General features: G+C 40.0%; 1 protein-coding gene across 3 annotated transcripts in view; it reads right to left on the bottom strand.

The window, feature by feature from the left end:
* Positions 1-15,997, bottom strand: part of LOC127640718 (CCR4-NOT transcription complex subunit 1-like) — a 48,156-nt gene that overhangs the window by 12,516 nt on the left and 19,643 nt on the right. For all 3 annotated transcript variants that reach the window (XM_052123424.1, XM_052123426.1, XM_052123425.1), the window contains exons 13-36: positions 15,492-15,732; positions 15,038-15,157; positions 14,840-14,962; positions 14,609-14,760; positions 13,421-13,571; positions 13,106-13,307; positions 10,516-10,638; positions 9,311-9,435; positions 7,875-8,161; positions 7,625-7,703; positions 7,266-7,496; positions 5,983-6,123; positions 5,714-5,893; positions 5,491-5,607; positions 5,235-5,345; positions 5,071-5,148; positions 4,798-4,975; positions 4,535-4,689; positions 2,889-3,185; positions 2,477-2,617; positions 2,221-2,325; positions 2,003-2,122; positions 1,707-1,901; positions 1,449-1,591 (exon numbers count right to left, since the gene is read on the bottom strand). In XM_052123424.1, coding sequence (XP_051979384.1) covers positions 1,449-1,591; positions 1,707-1,901; positions 2,003-2,122; positions 2,221-2,325; positions 2,477-2,617; positions 2,889-3,185; positions 4,535-4,689; positions 4,798-4,975; positions 5,071-5,148; positions 5,235-5,345; positions 5,491-5,607; positions 5,714-5,893; positions 5,983-6,123; positions 7,266-7,496; positions 7,625-7,703; positions 7,875-8,161; positions 9,311-9,435; positions 10,516-10,638; positions 13,106-13,307; positions 13,421-13,571; positions 14,609-14,760; positions 14,840-14,962; positions 15,038-15,157; positions 15,492-15,732 — 3,795 coding nt within the window. The remainder of the gene's footprint in view (positions 1-1,448; positions 1,592-1,706; positions 1,902-2,002; positions 2,123-2,220; positions 2,326-2,476; positions 2,618-2,888; positions 3,186-4,534; positions 4,690-4,797; positions 4,976-5,070; positions 5,149-5,234; positions 5,346-5,490; positions 5,608-5,713; positions 5,894-5,982; positions 6,124-7,265; positions 7,497-7,624; positions 7,704-7,874; positions 8,162-9,310; positions 9,436-10,515; positions 10,639-13,105; positions 13,308-13,420; positions 13,572-14,608; positions 14,761-14,839; positions 14,963-15,037; positions 15,158-15,491; positions 15,733-15,997) is intronic.

The raw sequence follows: 15,997 nt of genomic DNA, 5'->3' as shown, positions 1-15,997 counted from the left end.
CAGGAACTACTGCAGGACGACCTGGACCACGAGATGGAACCTCCAATATGTTGCGAGAAATTTACTTTTCATGCGTTTTTTTACTCAAGCTGCAGTTGCTGAGATCTGCAGCTTTACAAACCATCAAGGGTTGGAGCTTGTCCTAAACTGTCCATCATATTCCAGCTAACAAGGAGCTTGGATGGAGGTGACCCCCAATGAATTTGTTATTTTTTTTGGGTTGCTCATTTACATGGGGTTCTCAATTCTCCGAGTCCCATCGTCATTGGGGAACCAAGTCACTTCAGGGCTCGTGGATTTATGTCACGTGACTGCTACAAGGCTCTTTTAGTAGCTCTACATGTTGTAGACCCTACCACAGAGGATAATCTGGATTGCTTTAGGAAGATGCGTTATCTTATGAACAACCTCAAACAAAAATGCCAGCAGCTCTTTCAGCCTAACCAAAATCTCGCAACAGTTGAATGTATGGTCAAGTCCAAAGATCGCTCAGGATTTAAACAATAAATGAAGGGCAAGCTTACTCTGTTGGGTTTTAAATTATGGTTAATTTCAACATCAGACTCTGGGTATACTCCCGACTTTAATGTTTACAAAGGTCGTCGTGATAGGCGTGTCACTTACTTAGCCACCAAAGTAGTTGAATAGTTACTGCAGCCATTCAAAAGACAGGGCAGCAATGTTTGACAACTTTTACACATCCCCAGCTCTTATGGTTAAGTTGTTAGAAATGGGAACTAATGCCTGTGGGACATGCAGGGTGAATTGTAAACCTTTTCCTGCAGAAATTAAATACATCAAAAGATGGGAACACATGACAGCTCGTGGTGATGTGAGGTAGTGTAGGATTGAGGGGAATATACTTGTAACTGCATGCGTGTACTTCCACTGAATTACATGCCTCTCCAATTTCCAAAATGCAAATGGCTCAATGTATGTATGTATGTATGTATGTATATATGTATATATATATATATATATATATATATATATATATATCTCTCTCTATCTCTCTCTCTGGTGGGGTTTATTCAGGGCACAGCTCTTCTGATAACATTAGGAGTTTCATCAGTATTATGTGGTCAGTGGTGAATGACTCCAGATCATTGCCATCTCACTTGATGCCAAAAAAGAGTTTGATAATAGGCATTTGAGAATACATTTATTGGATGAATTAAGTTACTTTATAGACACCTGGTAGCAGCGGTACAAACAAATTGAATAATTTCAGATAATTTTAAGAGGGTTGCCCTCTTTCCCCATTATTGTTCAGTCTTAGCTGTGATAAGTTGATACACACCCCCTTTTTGAGCACAAACCATGAAAATGACATGCCTGAACTTCAATGGTTGTATTTACTGGACCCTTTGGAGTATGGACACATCGATAAAAAAAATGAGAAAATGAAATGAGAAATAAAAAAAAGATTTAGGTTAGATGACACTGACCTGGTGATTTGTTTGTTGCACCATTGTGGGCCATATGCACGGCCATCCTGTAGGGCTTTCAGCACCAGCAAGTGGCACTCTCTGTAGCTTAGCAACAGATCAGGATCAGCACCGCTGGTGGCATCCAGCAGACCTTCCACAGTCTGACAAAGAGAGAGCGCGATAGAGAGAGTGAAGTGATCGGTCAGACATGAGCAGTGACTGAGCATAGTGTTTTTCTGGTCTATTTTGTCCATTTCTTGTTAGATGATCTCTGACCTTCTGCAAAAGTGCCAGAGCAGCGATACCATCACGGGAGTTCCTGGCCATAACCACAGCCTCTAGGAGGCTGCGTAAGGCCTGGGTTTGTGGGTTCATGGCCAGGGCAGGTGGAATGGCATGCAAGTGCTGCTCCAGGTCTGAAATGCACTTGTCGTAGATGTGAGCAACGTCATCAGTGGGCCATGCCTGTTGCTGCAACAGAAAAACAACCCAATTGAGTTTCATACCCAATATAACAAAAACACATTTCAGCACTGGCTTCTTAGACTTATCAAGATTGATGAAGGTTGTACCTTCATTGGCTGGGCAAGGAATCCAGTGGGCTGAGTCAGGTCATTACTGGGTAGGAAGCCTGGAACATTTCGGGCGAACTCTTCATAAACAGCCAGCTGTTTAGGATCTACTCCACCCACCTGAAAAGCAGAATTCATCTCAGCATCACTTATCCATATATAGCAGTAGCCCATTATCTTCCAATATAACAATTCAGAAGGTTGTGAAGAGCTCTCACCTTCAGTCTGATCTGCTCTGGCATGCGCTCAGCCTGATAGGTGAGCACCATCGGGTCACAGTAGCGACGGCCTTCTTGGCGAGCATGCTTTCTCAGCTCAAACTCCTACAAGACAGAGGAATTGTTTCTCCAATCAGTCTTGTTCTTTCAGCTTGATTATAATAATCTTTCACTTGACAGGAGCAGTTATTGTCGATTTTGTGGTGTTTATTGTTTTAATAGCAGGGATGTTGTGGGGTGGTGTGCATGGACTCACAGTTGCCAGTCTCTTGTCCATCTCAGGTCCAGCTTTCTCCACTGCCGTCTTCTGAATGAAGCAGCACGCTAGCTCACAGTTGTCCTGAGCGATGCGAGCAGCCGCCTCTTCCATCATCTCTCGCTGCTGGGGTGTGGGAGCCTGTCATGGACAAGTTCAATCAGGATTAGAGTATAACACAGAGGTGAAGTCCAGTACAATGACATGAAATTATGTATTTTATTTAAGTTCTCAATAACAAAATATTCTCAAACATTTTCCACAGGGTCAGATGTTTGGCAAACAAACAATTATAATTAATGTATTGACCACCAAATAAATAATTAAATTTCACATTTGTTTTAAAATCTTGTGCACGTTTGTTGTGGCAAAAAACTGGAAAATGTTTAGGGACTTTAAGGTGCTTCCCTACCCTCAGAGCTGCAGCAAAGCTGTTTTTCAGGTTGGTGGCGATGCTCATGAGCAGTGGCTCTCTGCAAGTGATCATCGCCATACCAGCAGTCAGGTTCCGCATCATGTGATGGGCGGCCACACGCATGTGAGACTCCTCAGAGTCCAGCGCAAAGTCCTTCCTGACGATTTGCTCGCAGGTGGTCATGGCGATCTTAATTGAACGGTCCACCACAGGGTGTACCAGCTCCTGAACGGCACGCTCGATAGCCGGTCTCACACACTGCTTCAGTTGAGGGTGGGCCTGCAGAAGGGGGACCTGTTCGAACAGAATGAGAAACAGAAAAACATTAGAAACATTCCCACACTTTGACAATGAATTTCAATGACTACTACATGAACTTTCCAGTTGATTACTGGATAAGTATTTTTACAAATCATTTTAATACAGACCGATTTACAAATGAAAACTAATTTGCTCATTGTGAAAAACTGCCTTTATGATAATGACTTGCTCACAAATAGGATATCGCTATTGCTGGCAAGCAAGTTTACAGAATAATCATTAGAAATTTCCATGACCCTCACATGATAACTTTAAAATTCACTGATATGTTCAGGTTTTCCATCACCATTGGAAGCCATTCAGCAAGGCCAAGTGAAGACAAGTTGACATTTAAACTATTTGTCAGTCCATCTACACCCAACATGCCTGGTCTCAAAAGTCCAGGATGGTGGTGGTGATGTAATGGTGTAGGGAATGTTTTCTTGACATACTTTGGGCCTGTTAATACCAATCAAACATTGCTTGAATGCCACCGCCTTTGAGTATTGTTGCTGAACATGTACATCCCATCATGATAATGCACCATGTTGCAAAGCAAAATTAATCTAAAACTGGTTTCATAAACATGACAATGAGATCACTGTTCTTCAGTAGCCTTCCCAGTAACCGGATCTGAATCCAATAGCCCTTCACAGGATTGAGCACACCTTCAGGATGTGGTAGAACAGGAGTTTTGCAGCATGAATGTGCAGTTTACAAATCTGCAGATATTGCGTGACGCAATCATGTCAACATGGACCAGAATCTCAAAGAAATGTTTCCAAAATCTAATTGAATCCATGACAAAGAATTGAGGCAGTATTGAGAGCAAAGGGAGGCCCTAACCAGTATTAGTATAGTGTTCATAATGAAGTGCTCAGTGAGGGCATATTTTCAGTTGATTGATTGTTGAATTTTAAGCTTTTTGTTGTGTTTAAATACTTAAGTGTTTAAGCTTAAAGCAAATTTGCTTCAGAAAAGGTGACTTTAGTTGAAAGGAGATTAGTTTGCATTGCTAAAAGGTGATTAGTTTGAATCCCTGATAACCAAGCTAAAATGTACTTAAGGCAAAGTGATTAGAAACATGCAAGTTTAAAAATAGTTTTTTACTCCAACACTGAATCGTGTGTGACTTGGTTAAAAATCTTTCCAAAGGTGACAACGTAATAAAACAAATGTCCCAATGGAATTAAAACCACCACAATCAAATGAAACATGCTTCCAAGATAGTGGACTCTGACAGGAGGCAAACAAAGGGATCTTTCGCAGATTTTCACACAATAAGAATATGAAGTTGAACTACTGCAATGGTGCTCGTTTACTTGGTAGAATGAGAGACTCACGTTGACATTGATGTTGACATGAGGGGCCAGACCAGCCAGGGCATAGACATTAATGTCGTGGTAGCTGAAATGTGGTGTGGGCGGCCCGGTGGCTGTACAGGTAGTGGTGGTGGCTGGAGTTGACTGAGCAGCTGAAAAAGGGACTGCCGAGTCTACTGTTGGTTTAAAACGGATTCAGAAAGCATAAGTAGTTTCAATAAGATTCAAAATTAGAAAACTGACTGAAATATGCCCGAGGACAAAGCTGGGTTTATGTGATCTACCCGTAGTCACTATAGGCAGCATCTCTTCAGGAGGCTTAGTCTCTTTCTTTGGTGCAGAGAGCTGCTCCTCCAGGTTCTTCAGCTTCTCTTTGTCTCTCAGCAGGTATCCTGGCTTCAGCTCACTGATGTCCAGAGACAGGTTCTTACAGAGCACTTCGATCTCAAACTTCAGGTTGAGCTTTAAAAAGAGAATTGTTGGAGTGAGTGAAAACTATTCCATTGGATGGTTATTACGAAACAGTGAGGGGAATAGCTGGTGAATTATTCACTTACCTTTAAGTCATGTTCCTGGTGGAGCTCAGCCAGTACATTCATAATGCCCATGGTCCAAGGGTTCTGCGGTCTGAAGATCTACAAAACAGGGCAGCAACTTTTAAAAGGGTTTTAAAAAACTGAGCCAAGACTGGGAGGGAAAATTGTACGATAGTAATCCTTACCACACTCCGCAGACTTGATTCCAAGACTTTGGCCACAAAGGGAACAACATACAGCAACTCCTGCTGGCCTTTTACATAGGCCTCCAGTAGAAGAGACTTGAGCTCCAAGTCCTACATGAAAGCAGAGCATTAGTGTTGTCATACTGCAGGTAAAATCAAACTATTCATCTCTAATGTTTAATCATGCAATGATGTCGATTTCTGTCTTTTTTCAGTCATAATTCCTGTGTCCACCTGATTAAGAAATTGAACTCACCGTGTACAGGATGGGTTTGTTTTTAGCAAGGGTGATCATTCCAAGCCAGTGACCCAAATTCTTCAGCAGGGATCGATCAGAAAAGTTAGCAGCTGCCTTATCGGAGGTAAGAAGGACCTAAAGGAGAACAATTTGTAACCATGATAAAAAGGTATACCCCTAGCAATTACTTCCTGTAAAACGTTATTACAACCTTCAACACTTCATATTTCATCAATCTTACCTTGATGTTTCTGTAAGTCTCATTGAGAACCATCTTGACAAACTCAGGGTTTTTCAGTGTGTCCAGGAAGTTGGAATAAAGGCTGTGAAAGTTGGGCTCAATGCTGACACGCTTCATGACCAGGTACTGAGACACCCAGGGCATGAACTCTTCCTTCACGGTCTCTTTCAGCTCTTCCACCTTTTAACACAGATCAATAGATGTTTAGGGGTTAAGAACATTAACAAAACAAATTTAGGCCATACATCTTCAAATATAAAATCAGGCACCTTCTGTGTCATGTTTGACTGGGACAAGTTGTTGAAGATGAAAGCAATTTTCTCCTGAACGTTCTCAGGGGGCTCTACAATCCTTTCAGTCTGGTCTGTGGCTACTAACAGAGTGTCAATGTTTGTGGTGTTGATTGAAGGCTGGGGAGAAATAGAAAACATCAGATACCACAAGAGACCAATCCATCATCTTACCACTCATATTGTGTTCCAGTCATTTTGACCCAAAGAGGATTGTCTTTTGCCTGAAAATGCTAGTTAATGTAATGTAAAAAACTGCTTATAAACCATTATGCTATGTTATCACCAAATATTGGATTAGATGTTTTTGGCAATTTGTTTCAATTAGCATAGGTTTTGAATTTCTTTTTGGAACATTGATTGTAGGCCTCACCAACTTCTCCGTTTGAGTGAAAAAACAGAACAATGTGTGGATCATTTTGGCAATAATAAATAAAATATGAAAACATTCTGTACCATGCGTGCATGTGTGTATTAATGTTGGATGGATGAATGGATGTTGGATGCAATTCAAGGTAGGATAAAGCTCATCTGTGAAAAAACAAGCATGTAATACTCAGAGTATAAGCATGTATGTGAACATCGGTGTGTGCGCATGTGTTCCCAGGTCCGAGGCCTTTGTTTGCAAGCACACTTGCACATAATGTATTGTGAATATGAACACAATTTTTCTCTCTTTTTTTATCTCCCCTGTTAAATTTTCAATGGCCAGTCATTTTTGACCAGTAACACCACAATTGTGATGTGCCATTTGTACAAAATAAAAGCATTTCAAAACAAACTTCCTGGTTAAACATAAAAGGACACTAGTGCGATACATAATACAGAATGTTTTCATGTTTTATTTAATAAATGTAAAAATTATCCACCAATAATGCTTTATTCCCCACTCAAAAACAGAGGAGCACAAGCTCAGGTCAATCAGGCCTATGATCAATAAGTCTCAAAAAGAAACACAAAACCTGTGCTAATTGAAAGACAAGGTTACAAAAAGATCTAATCCAATATTTGGTGATAACATTGCATAACTAGAGATTTATATGCAATTTTTATGTCATTATGTCAAGTCATTTTTGACCGGGAACACCAAATTAGGCAAAACATTTTAACACCGCACAAGGGTTAAACTAGTATGGTTTCTGAAAATGACTTAATAATAATAATAATAAAATAAACTATGGCTTCCTTGAGCAATTCTTGATAGGAAGAAATTCCTTAAGCTTTCATTAGCAAAACACTGTTTTACAGCACAATTTACTCACTGGCACATCCTTCTTCAGTCCAACAGGTACAGGTCTGGTGATGGTGGTAGTTTTGGCAGCGGTGGTGGTCGTGGCGGCTGTGGTCACCAGGGTGCTGGCTTGGCCAGGCTGGGGGGCACTGGGGGTCTGGGACTGAGCCTGAGCTTGGGCTAAAGCCAGGCTGCCCGGGGTGGTTATGGAGCCTTGCATCTTCACAGGAGGGTCTCTTGACTGCTGGCCATACTCAATATACTGCAAAGGAAATGGGCAACAGAACAGAAGACTTATTTTCTAGAAGATGACTAGTGACTTGTGCAGAGAAATTAATGAGATGTGGGCATGGCCAAAACAGGCAAAACAAAAAATTAACAACAGCTTACCTCTTGTAAATGGTGCGGGAACTGAAGGAAATGGGCAATAGACGCCAAGTGCTGACAGTACTGGGGATAGTCCTTCAATCTGAGGAATAGAAGTAGTTCAAGTTTAAACTAAATAACCAAAAATTATTAAAATCAAGAAACGCTCCATATTAAATCTTTATTTTGAATGAAAGCTACACAGATCTGATTTTCATTTGAAACCATTTAACATTTTCAATACAATGCAACCAAGAAAAACTATAGACTGTACCTATTTTTAAATCTATCTAGTGCAGCGATCCCAAAGTAATACATCTTTGATCCGAAAGGTTTACGTAAGGCTTCCAGGACGTATCGTAAGGCCAAGCCCAGCGCCATGTATGTAACTAGGCCCTTTTCGATGATTCCTCCGAAGAGGCAGGCGGTGATGTGCAGCTCTTTGTCGGGATACTGGGGGAAGAACCGGTACTCCTCAAACAGATTCCTCAACATGCAGTTAAAAACCTCCCGTTCCCGCTTAATGTTAGAGTCCTTGAACCTCTGTAGCATTTCCAGAACCTGCAGGAAAAGAACCACCACAAGTTTGAAATCTGTATCTGAACCAGAAAACAAGCTTCCTTACTTTGTTTGATTGCTTGGTCTGAAGCAGAGTTTGATTCTGCCCCTCGCCACACCGGTCTCTAATTCATACTGTACTTTTGAGTGAAAACTGCAACACACTAACTTCATTAAAGGGAAAGTTCACACAAAAATGAAAATTCTATCATTTACACACCCCTCATGCCATAACAGATGTGTATGACTTTTATTCTGCTTAACACCAACATTTTTAGAAGAATATCTCAGCTCTGTAGGTCCATACAATGCAAGTGAATGTTGGCCAGAACTTTGAAGCTCCAAAAAGCACATTATGGCAGCATAAATGTAATCCATGTGATTCCAGTGGTTAAATCAATGTCTTCAGAAGCGATATGATAGGTTGGGGTAAAAAAAAAAAAGAAATCAATATTTAATTCCTTTTTTTTTAAAAATGTTTTATATGATGTCTTCTCCCTGCCCAGTTGGTGATATGCACAAAGAATGCGAATCAGTAAAAACAAAATAACTATTAGGAGAGAAGAACAATTAGGAAAGTGAAGAATTATAGTAAAAAATTCTTCAATATTGATCTTCTCTCACCCACACCAATCATATCACTTCTGAAGATATGGATTTAACCACGGAAGTCGTATGAATTACTTTTATGCTGCCTTTATATGCTTTTTGGAGCTTTAAAGTTCTGGCCAACATTCACTTGCATTGAATAGACAGAGCTGAGATATTCTTCCGAAAAAACGTAATTTGTGTTCTGTAGAAGTCATAAACAGAATTTTCATTTTTGGGTGAACTATTCCTTTAACGACAGCAACCTTTTCTATCTAACACGGGTGTGGTTCAACTAGTGTGCACCCGAATTTTAAAAACAGCTTTCACATCAACCAAACATTGACATCAAATGGACTCCAACACCAAAGCTTTTGGTGTGAACCAAAGCACTTTTCGAGTTGATGTTTTGAATGAGAGAGAACAGTATTTGCTGGGGGGAAAATACATATGGACAAATTAATCTAGAGCTGACTGACACTGCATTCAAATCAATTTGCTTGTTTTAGTCCAAAGGTGCCACTACTCATTCAGTTCCTTTAGCTGATCTTGTCAAGTTCTCACCTCATCCACAGACATCGTTGGGTGTGGCGGATGGTTGTAGATGCGCTGAAAGTAGCTGTTGGCCTCATCGTCAATCTCCTTACTAAAGTGCTGGTTTGCCTCGGGCCACACCTGAGAGAGGTCAGCTAACACAGAGAACAGGGAAAAACCAGTTATAACACAAGAGTATGTAAACATTTTAAAAGGGATAGTTCACCCAAAAATAAAATTCGGTTATCATTTACTCAACCTCACACCATATCAAAATGTGTATGACTTTCTTCTTCATAACAAAAATTATGATTTTTAGAAGATTATTTCAGCTCTGTAGGTCCATAAAATGCAATTGAATGGGTGCCAAAATTGGCACTCCAAAAAGCACATAAAAGGCATCATAAAAGTAATCCATATGCCTCCAGTTTTTTAATCAATATCTTTAGAAGTGATATGTTTGGCAAGGGTGAGAAACAGATCAATATTTTAGTCCTTTTTTTGCTAGAAACTCTTCTTGCCCAGTAGGAGGTGATATGCATGAAGAATATAAATCACCAAAAATAGAAGGATGTGAAAGTGAAGTTTGACAGAGCAGGGAGAATTTATTGAAAAAGGACTTAAATATTGATCGTTTCTCACCCACACCTATCATATCGCTTCTGAAGACTGAGTTAACCACTGTAGTCGTATGGATTACTTTCAAGATGACTTAAATGATTTTTGGAGCTTCAAAATTTTGGCACCCATTTACTTGCATTGTATGGACCAAAAGCTGAGAAATTCCAAAAATCTTCATTTGAGTTCAGCAGACGAAAGTCATACACATCTGGGATAAAATTAGTTAGATGAGAATTTAATTTTTTGGTTGAACTATCCCTTTAAATTTGTAAAAAAAAACTAAACCATATTGATTTTAAATACTTTAAATTTTGCAGATGGTTTACAGTTTAAAATACAAAGATCAGTCTGATGGAAGACGACTGATTATGTTTACCAAAGGACTCAAACTGGTTGCCAAGAACATCGAAGTAATGTAGACTGACTGACCTGTATTTCCGCTAAAGACTCAAATTATAATTTTTTTGGCCTGGAGATGAATATTGCACTCCGATTAAAGAGAGATATGCCGAACTGTTTCAAAAGCACTTTTGTCAGGGCCTGTTTTTGAGAGGAAATACAGCTTGAGGTGCCTGGCACTCTGTCACACCACCACATACAAGCCTTCATCTTACTCTGCTGGAAGGTAGACGGGTTCAGCCCTGGTGTGCTCATCTTCCTGGTGCCGAAGGGGTCACTGCTGACGGCTGGCATGCCCAAACCGGAGCCAATCCCAGTCAAGCTTGTGCTCAGAGGACCTAGACGAACAATAAGATCAATAATGTCTAACACATTGATATGAAATGGCACTCATGGGAAGACACTACAAATTTTAGAAGATGGAAACAATGGGGCATCTAGTAAATTGTGTCAATAAAGAGAGAATACAAGAATGAGGCCAAATTTTCCAGCATACTGTGGGATATTTATACTGCCCACCCCATTACAGACAGAGTTATAATATTTTAACTTTTACTATGGTTTTCCACCCCAAATGAAGGCATAGAAAGATATCTACTGCGATTTGGACTGGGCTATAAAATAAATATATATATATATTTCAACCTTCTGACAATATTAGACAATACCACGATAATTATGTATTTGCTCGGAAATGGTTCAAAAGTGGTTTTATTTATTTTTTAAACCAGAACCACCATTGTCCCGATACCACACATCATACAACTGAATAGAGCTGCTGTGCAAGCAGCTGACCAGAGTTATTTTTGAGCGTGCACAGAGACGTGCGAACTGAGCCTACTCTTCCAGAACAACCTCTGTAGTACTGGGAAGTATACTGTAATTAATTGGTTCGTTCTGAGATTTTGTTGAAACAAGAATAATAATTCACAGGCTTCCAAGTGCCATTTGAGTGAAGGCATTAGGGTTGCAGAGGTATACCGGTTTCATAGTATAACACGGTTTGGAAATTGACGGTAATCATACCATGCACATTTGCTTATCTACGGTATTGAGAAAAAAATGCAACCGGACGGAGATTCTCACATGCGCATCTCCTTTCCTTCTCAACTGTCTGTCAGACTCGTCAACTTGCACCACACACTGTGTGACATGAGTGTGTGTTAAAGCAGTGTTTCTCAACTGGTCTATTCGGACTGGGTCACGGACAGCAGGGAAATAACAATGCCATGGAAAATTCTCCCATTGAAGATATTTCGGCGGCCGCCCAAGTGATCGAGTATTTACCTGCCAAGGCAGATTTAATGATAATCTCACAAACAGCTAAAGACTTCTCATCTACACTTTCGCGAGTGTAACGAGCTCGCGATCATGATCTGCTCTTCTCTCTGGCGCGCGCATTCAACAACTGGGCTTCCATCGATATTACGTAGCGCAGACATCAAAACTGTGACCAATTTCAATTCTAGCAATACTTTCTAGTTTAAAGTGTTATGGAGATTGTCAATTCGAACCTCTCAAATAGCAGCAGCCCTGACATGCCAAACAGCACAGAGGAAGAGAGCAGCACAACCTTTACAAATTTGTTTCACGATTTTACATGAGTAAAACTAACCATTATATTTTGACAAAATGTTAGTTTCATATTAAATAAACTAAAAGGTAGAATCTATTAGACCTAATTTATATCAACAGTGGCAGTTGTAGTATAGACTAGCTACCACTGACCAAACCATGGTAATGAGGAGCCTTTCCTTCTGTGTAATATGAGTGTTCTGTTTGAATGATATTTGAAATTAGGAAACAAATGGGATAATAATGGGATGATTTAAGTAAATATGCTCATCAATTTTTAAAAGGGGGGAGAGAATACTTCCTGTAGATTTTGTAGTTGGCATCAACAACAAAAATAATGTCACTTGCATGTCCTTGTACAGGAAACCATGAACAAAACTATGCAACATAAGTAAATGTGACCCAGGATACATTTTATACAGGTTATGTTTTTACTATGGTGTGTTGCCACTTGATTTTCAATGTAAAATCTCGCCTGAAGCAAAACCAGTTGAGAACCAGAGTTAAAAAGGTACAGGAGTATTCTGGCTACGCTGTCGTGCACTTACAGTACATGTTAATAATCATAGGACATTACTTTAAAAGCTCACACAGCTGATGTTATTTTTCATTTAGTAGTTAATTTAACATGCCATGCTAACATGTAAATGAACATGCTTTAGTTACATAACATGTTGTAGTTACATAACATGTTGTAGTTACATGCCATTTTATATCATGTTTCTAATTCGGTTTATTATTATAATTCTGTTAGCTTTCTTGTTTTTTCTATTTATTTTCAAAAGACCTCTACACATACTTCAATAAAAAAAATAAAAAAACTGATAATAGTAATTGTGTAATACCGTATACCGTAATATTTTCTGAGATGGTTATCATACCATGAAAATCTCATACCGTTGCAACCCTAGCGGGCACAGAACAGCACGTCATCACTTTATGAAATTCTTTGATTGCGCAGCCCTGAAGGATTGTGAAATTACTCTTTATGGTGTATGAAATGACCCGCTTTATGAAACTTGAAGGCCAAAAAAAAAAAAAAAAAAAAAGCAGTATTGCTTAAGTTTATATCGTCAGGAGAATCATTGCGATTATATTGCGAATTTTCAATATATTGCCCAGCCCTAATGGCATTATGAACAGTACAGCAAAATGGTATACAAAGGGTCACACTGCCCAACTCTATTCTATAATAACAATATGAGAACAGATTCACTAGTCTGATGGTACCTTGCAGCTGAGACGACAGGGGGGTGATTCCTTGGAAAGCTGTACTGTGGTTCGGGGTGGGCAGGTTTGAGAAGGCCTTAGCTGGGGACTGGGGGTTACTGAAGGCAGAGCCCTGCAGGCTGGGGAATCCTTGCATGCTTGAGGTGTGAGAGGTCGATGAGACACCTAGACTCAGAGAACCCATTGCAGAGAGAGGGTCCATCTGGAATACAACAGGATTTCAGGTTACTAAATTCACATTTAATCAGAGTGCAACTGCTGTGTTAACTTATTGAAAATGTAACTGAAGTCTAACACCAGTAAGTTCACAGTTACCTGCACCGGTGAGATAGCATCTAAGCTGCTGGTGCTGGGTGCTCGTCCCTTTGGCAGGACTCCTGGTGGCGGCTGACGAGCCTTGTTCATCACATTGCTACAGTTGCCCACCATAGTCAAGATGGTCTCAGAAAGTTCTTGAGATACACTCCTGTTAAGAGAGCCCAAAAAGGAAATTACCCAATTAGAAAACCATCTAAAAAAAAAAAAAAAGCTTTAACTGGGTGTACACTGAGTTCTGTCCTTTACAATTTTAAACTGTAATGTTGCCATGAAGCAAAAGTCACACGGACCATTTTTATATTTTTGTGTCCTTTCATTACCAAATGTTTTATTCTCACATTTAGCCTACTCACTCATGCCATCACAGATGTGTATTTTAAGAATCTCTTAGCTCTGTAGATCCATATAATCAAGTAAATGGTGGCCAAAACCTTTAATGCTGCTTTTATGTGTGTTTTTAGGCTTAAAGTAATCCACACAAGTCCAGAAGTTTAATCCATGTCTTCTGAAGTGATCCAATTGATTTTGGGTGAGAACAGACCAATATAACTCCTTTTTCACTGCAACTCTTGACATCACCAGTCTCCTTGGTGATCATGATTTAAAGCTCAATTACACTTCCTGGCGCTATTCAGCGCTCTATGCATGCGTCAAGCACTAGGAAGTGTAATCAAGCATGAAATTGTTCCTTGAGACTGCAATGGCAAGATATACATTGAAAAAGGAGTTACATTTTGGTCTGTTCTCACCCAACATCGATTAGTTTGCTTCAGAATACATGGATTAAATCACTGGAGTTGTATGGATTACTTTTATTGTAAGTTTGTGCTTTTTGGAGCTTCAAAGTTTTGGCCACCATTCAAATGCATTTTATGGACCTACAGAGCGGAGATAGTCTTGTTCAAAATCTTAATTTGTGTTCTGCAGAAGAAAGAACACATCTGAGATGGCATATGGGTGAGTAAATGAGAGAATTTTAATTTTTGGGTGAACTATTCCTTTAAGCTTTAAAGTGAATCCCTATCAACTGCCAATGTGTTAACAAGAAAATTTATTTTGTGCCCAAAGTCATCCAAACGACATGAGGAATAGGGATGACAATTTTCATTTTTGGGTTCCTGTAATCTCAGATGGCAGTCATGGCTGTGCTTGACTGCCATCTTGTACTAAAGTTTCTATACCTACCCAGCACAAGACTGCAGACATGCAAGCATGGTGGCCAGTGTTTCAGGAGGAAGTTGAGCACTCTTCGGCTGATCCTTCTCTGGGGCTAAACCACCCATGATGGAGGGACAGCGCCTCTTCAGGAATGTGATGCACGCCTGGATGAATGGCTCCTGATGAACGAGCACAGAACACATCAGTATTTCATTTACATTTGCTTAAATCAAGATCTAAATGTATCTGGCCGCTTACCCCATGCTCACGGATTTTATCAGTGAGCCATTTGTCAAGTTTGAGGTATTCACGGCGTGAGGCAAGTGCAGCAAGGTCAATTACAAAGGCAAACGGAGTACCATTCAGCAGCATCGATAGAGACTGAAATGCACAAAAAAAAGTTTGCGTCTCTGAATTTCTTAGGACAGCGAATGCAGCGGTTAAGTGGATTGGTACCTTCAAGTCCTGAGCCACATCCAGGATGCGAGATAGCTTGGCCTGGTCGTATTGCTCTCCTCTCATGTACCACTCGGCCATAGAGTGCATGATCAGCTGACGAATGGAGGGAGACTGGCCCTAGAAACATAGCGAGTCACAGTGATGCAAGAATAGAACAGTACATCTTTTTATGCTTAAACGATTTAAGCATCCATTACACAACTAACTACCACAATGTCATGCATTTCAGTTAATACTCAGCAGAACATTGTATTGTGAAGTGGAACATGATGGGTAAAATCGGTCAATATCTTTCCCCACCCATGTGGCATTGGTTACGTTAGCAAAACAATCATTTAGAAGGCAGAGAAAACAAAATTCCTCCCCTACTAAATAACATGCACTAATGAACTGTGCACAATAAAACCAGGCACAAGATATAATCAAGATTTGATTTCACATTTACACCCACCTGTCCATGCCAGGCATAGTGCAAGATGATGGCGGAGTTGGGGTGGTTGCCCAGGAATATGGGCATGAGGGTGGAGATGAGTTCATGGCGCAGGGTGTGCCAGGAGGTGCTGATCTGCAGCAGGGCCAACACCAGCATGTCTGGGCAGTGCTTGATGGGGAAGCTGAAGAGCTGCTTCACCTGTTCATAATGCCCAACTTCAGAGAGACGCAAGAGACTCTCTACCAGGTCCAGGCTCTTCCTGTTGACCAAAAAGGGAAAATATTTAAAACATTAGGACTATTAAACAAGGTTTGATGATAGACTTGGCCACAATATTTGATTTCAGTGCTTTAATAATAATTTGTGAGAGTGATAAAACAGAATAAAATGTATTCAAAGTGATCATTTACAGTCTTACTGATTTAAAAAAAAAAAAAAAGGATTTTTATGTTTATCTTCCCAAGCTTGACAGACTGGAGTATTTCTATCTGGCAAATAACATTGTGAAGACTTCACCTCGTATT

This window comes from Xyrauchen texanus, chromosome 49 (assembly GCF_025860055.1).
Source record: "Xyrauchen texanus isolate HMW12.3.18 chromosome 49, RBS_HiC_50CHRs, whole genome shotgun sequence".
NCBI lineage: Eukaryota > Metazoa > Chordata > Actinopteri > Cypriniformes > Catostomidae > Xyrauchen > Xyrauchen texanus.
Note: the sequence above shows the minus strand (reverse complement) of the source record. Positions and strands in the feature narration are given on the sequence as shown.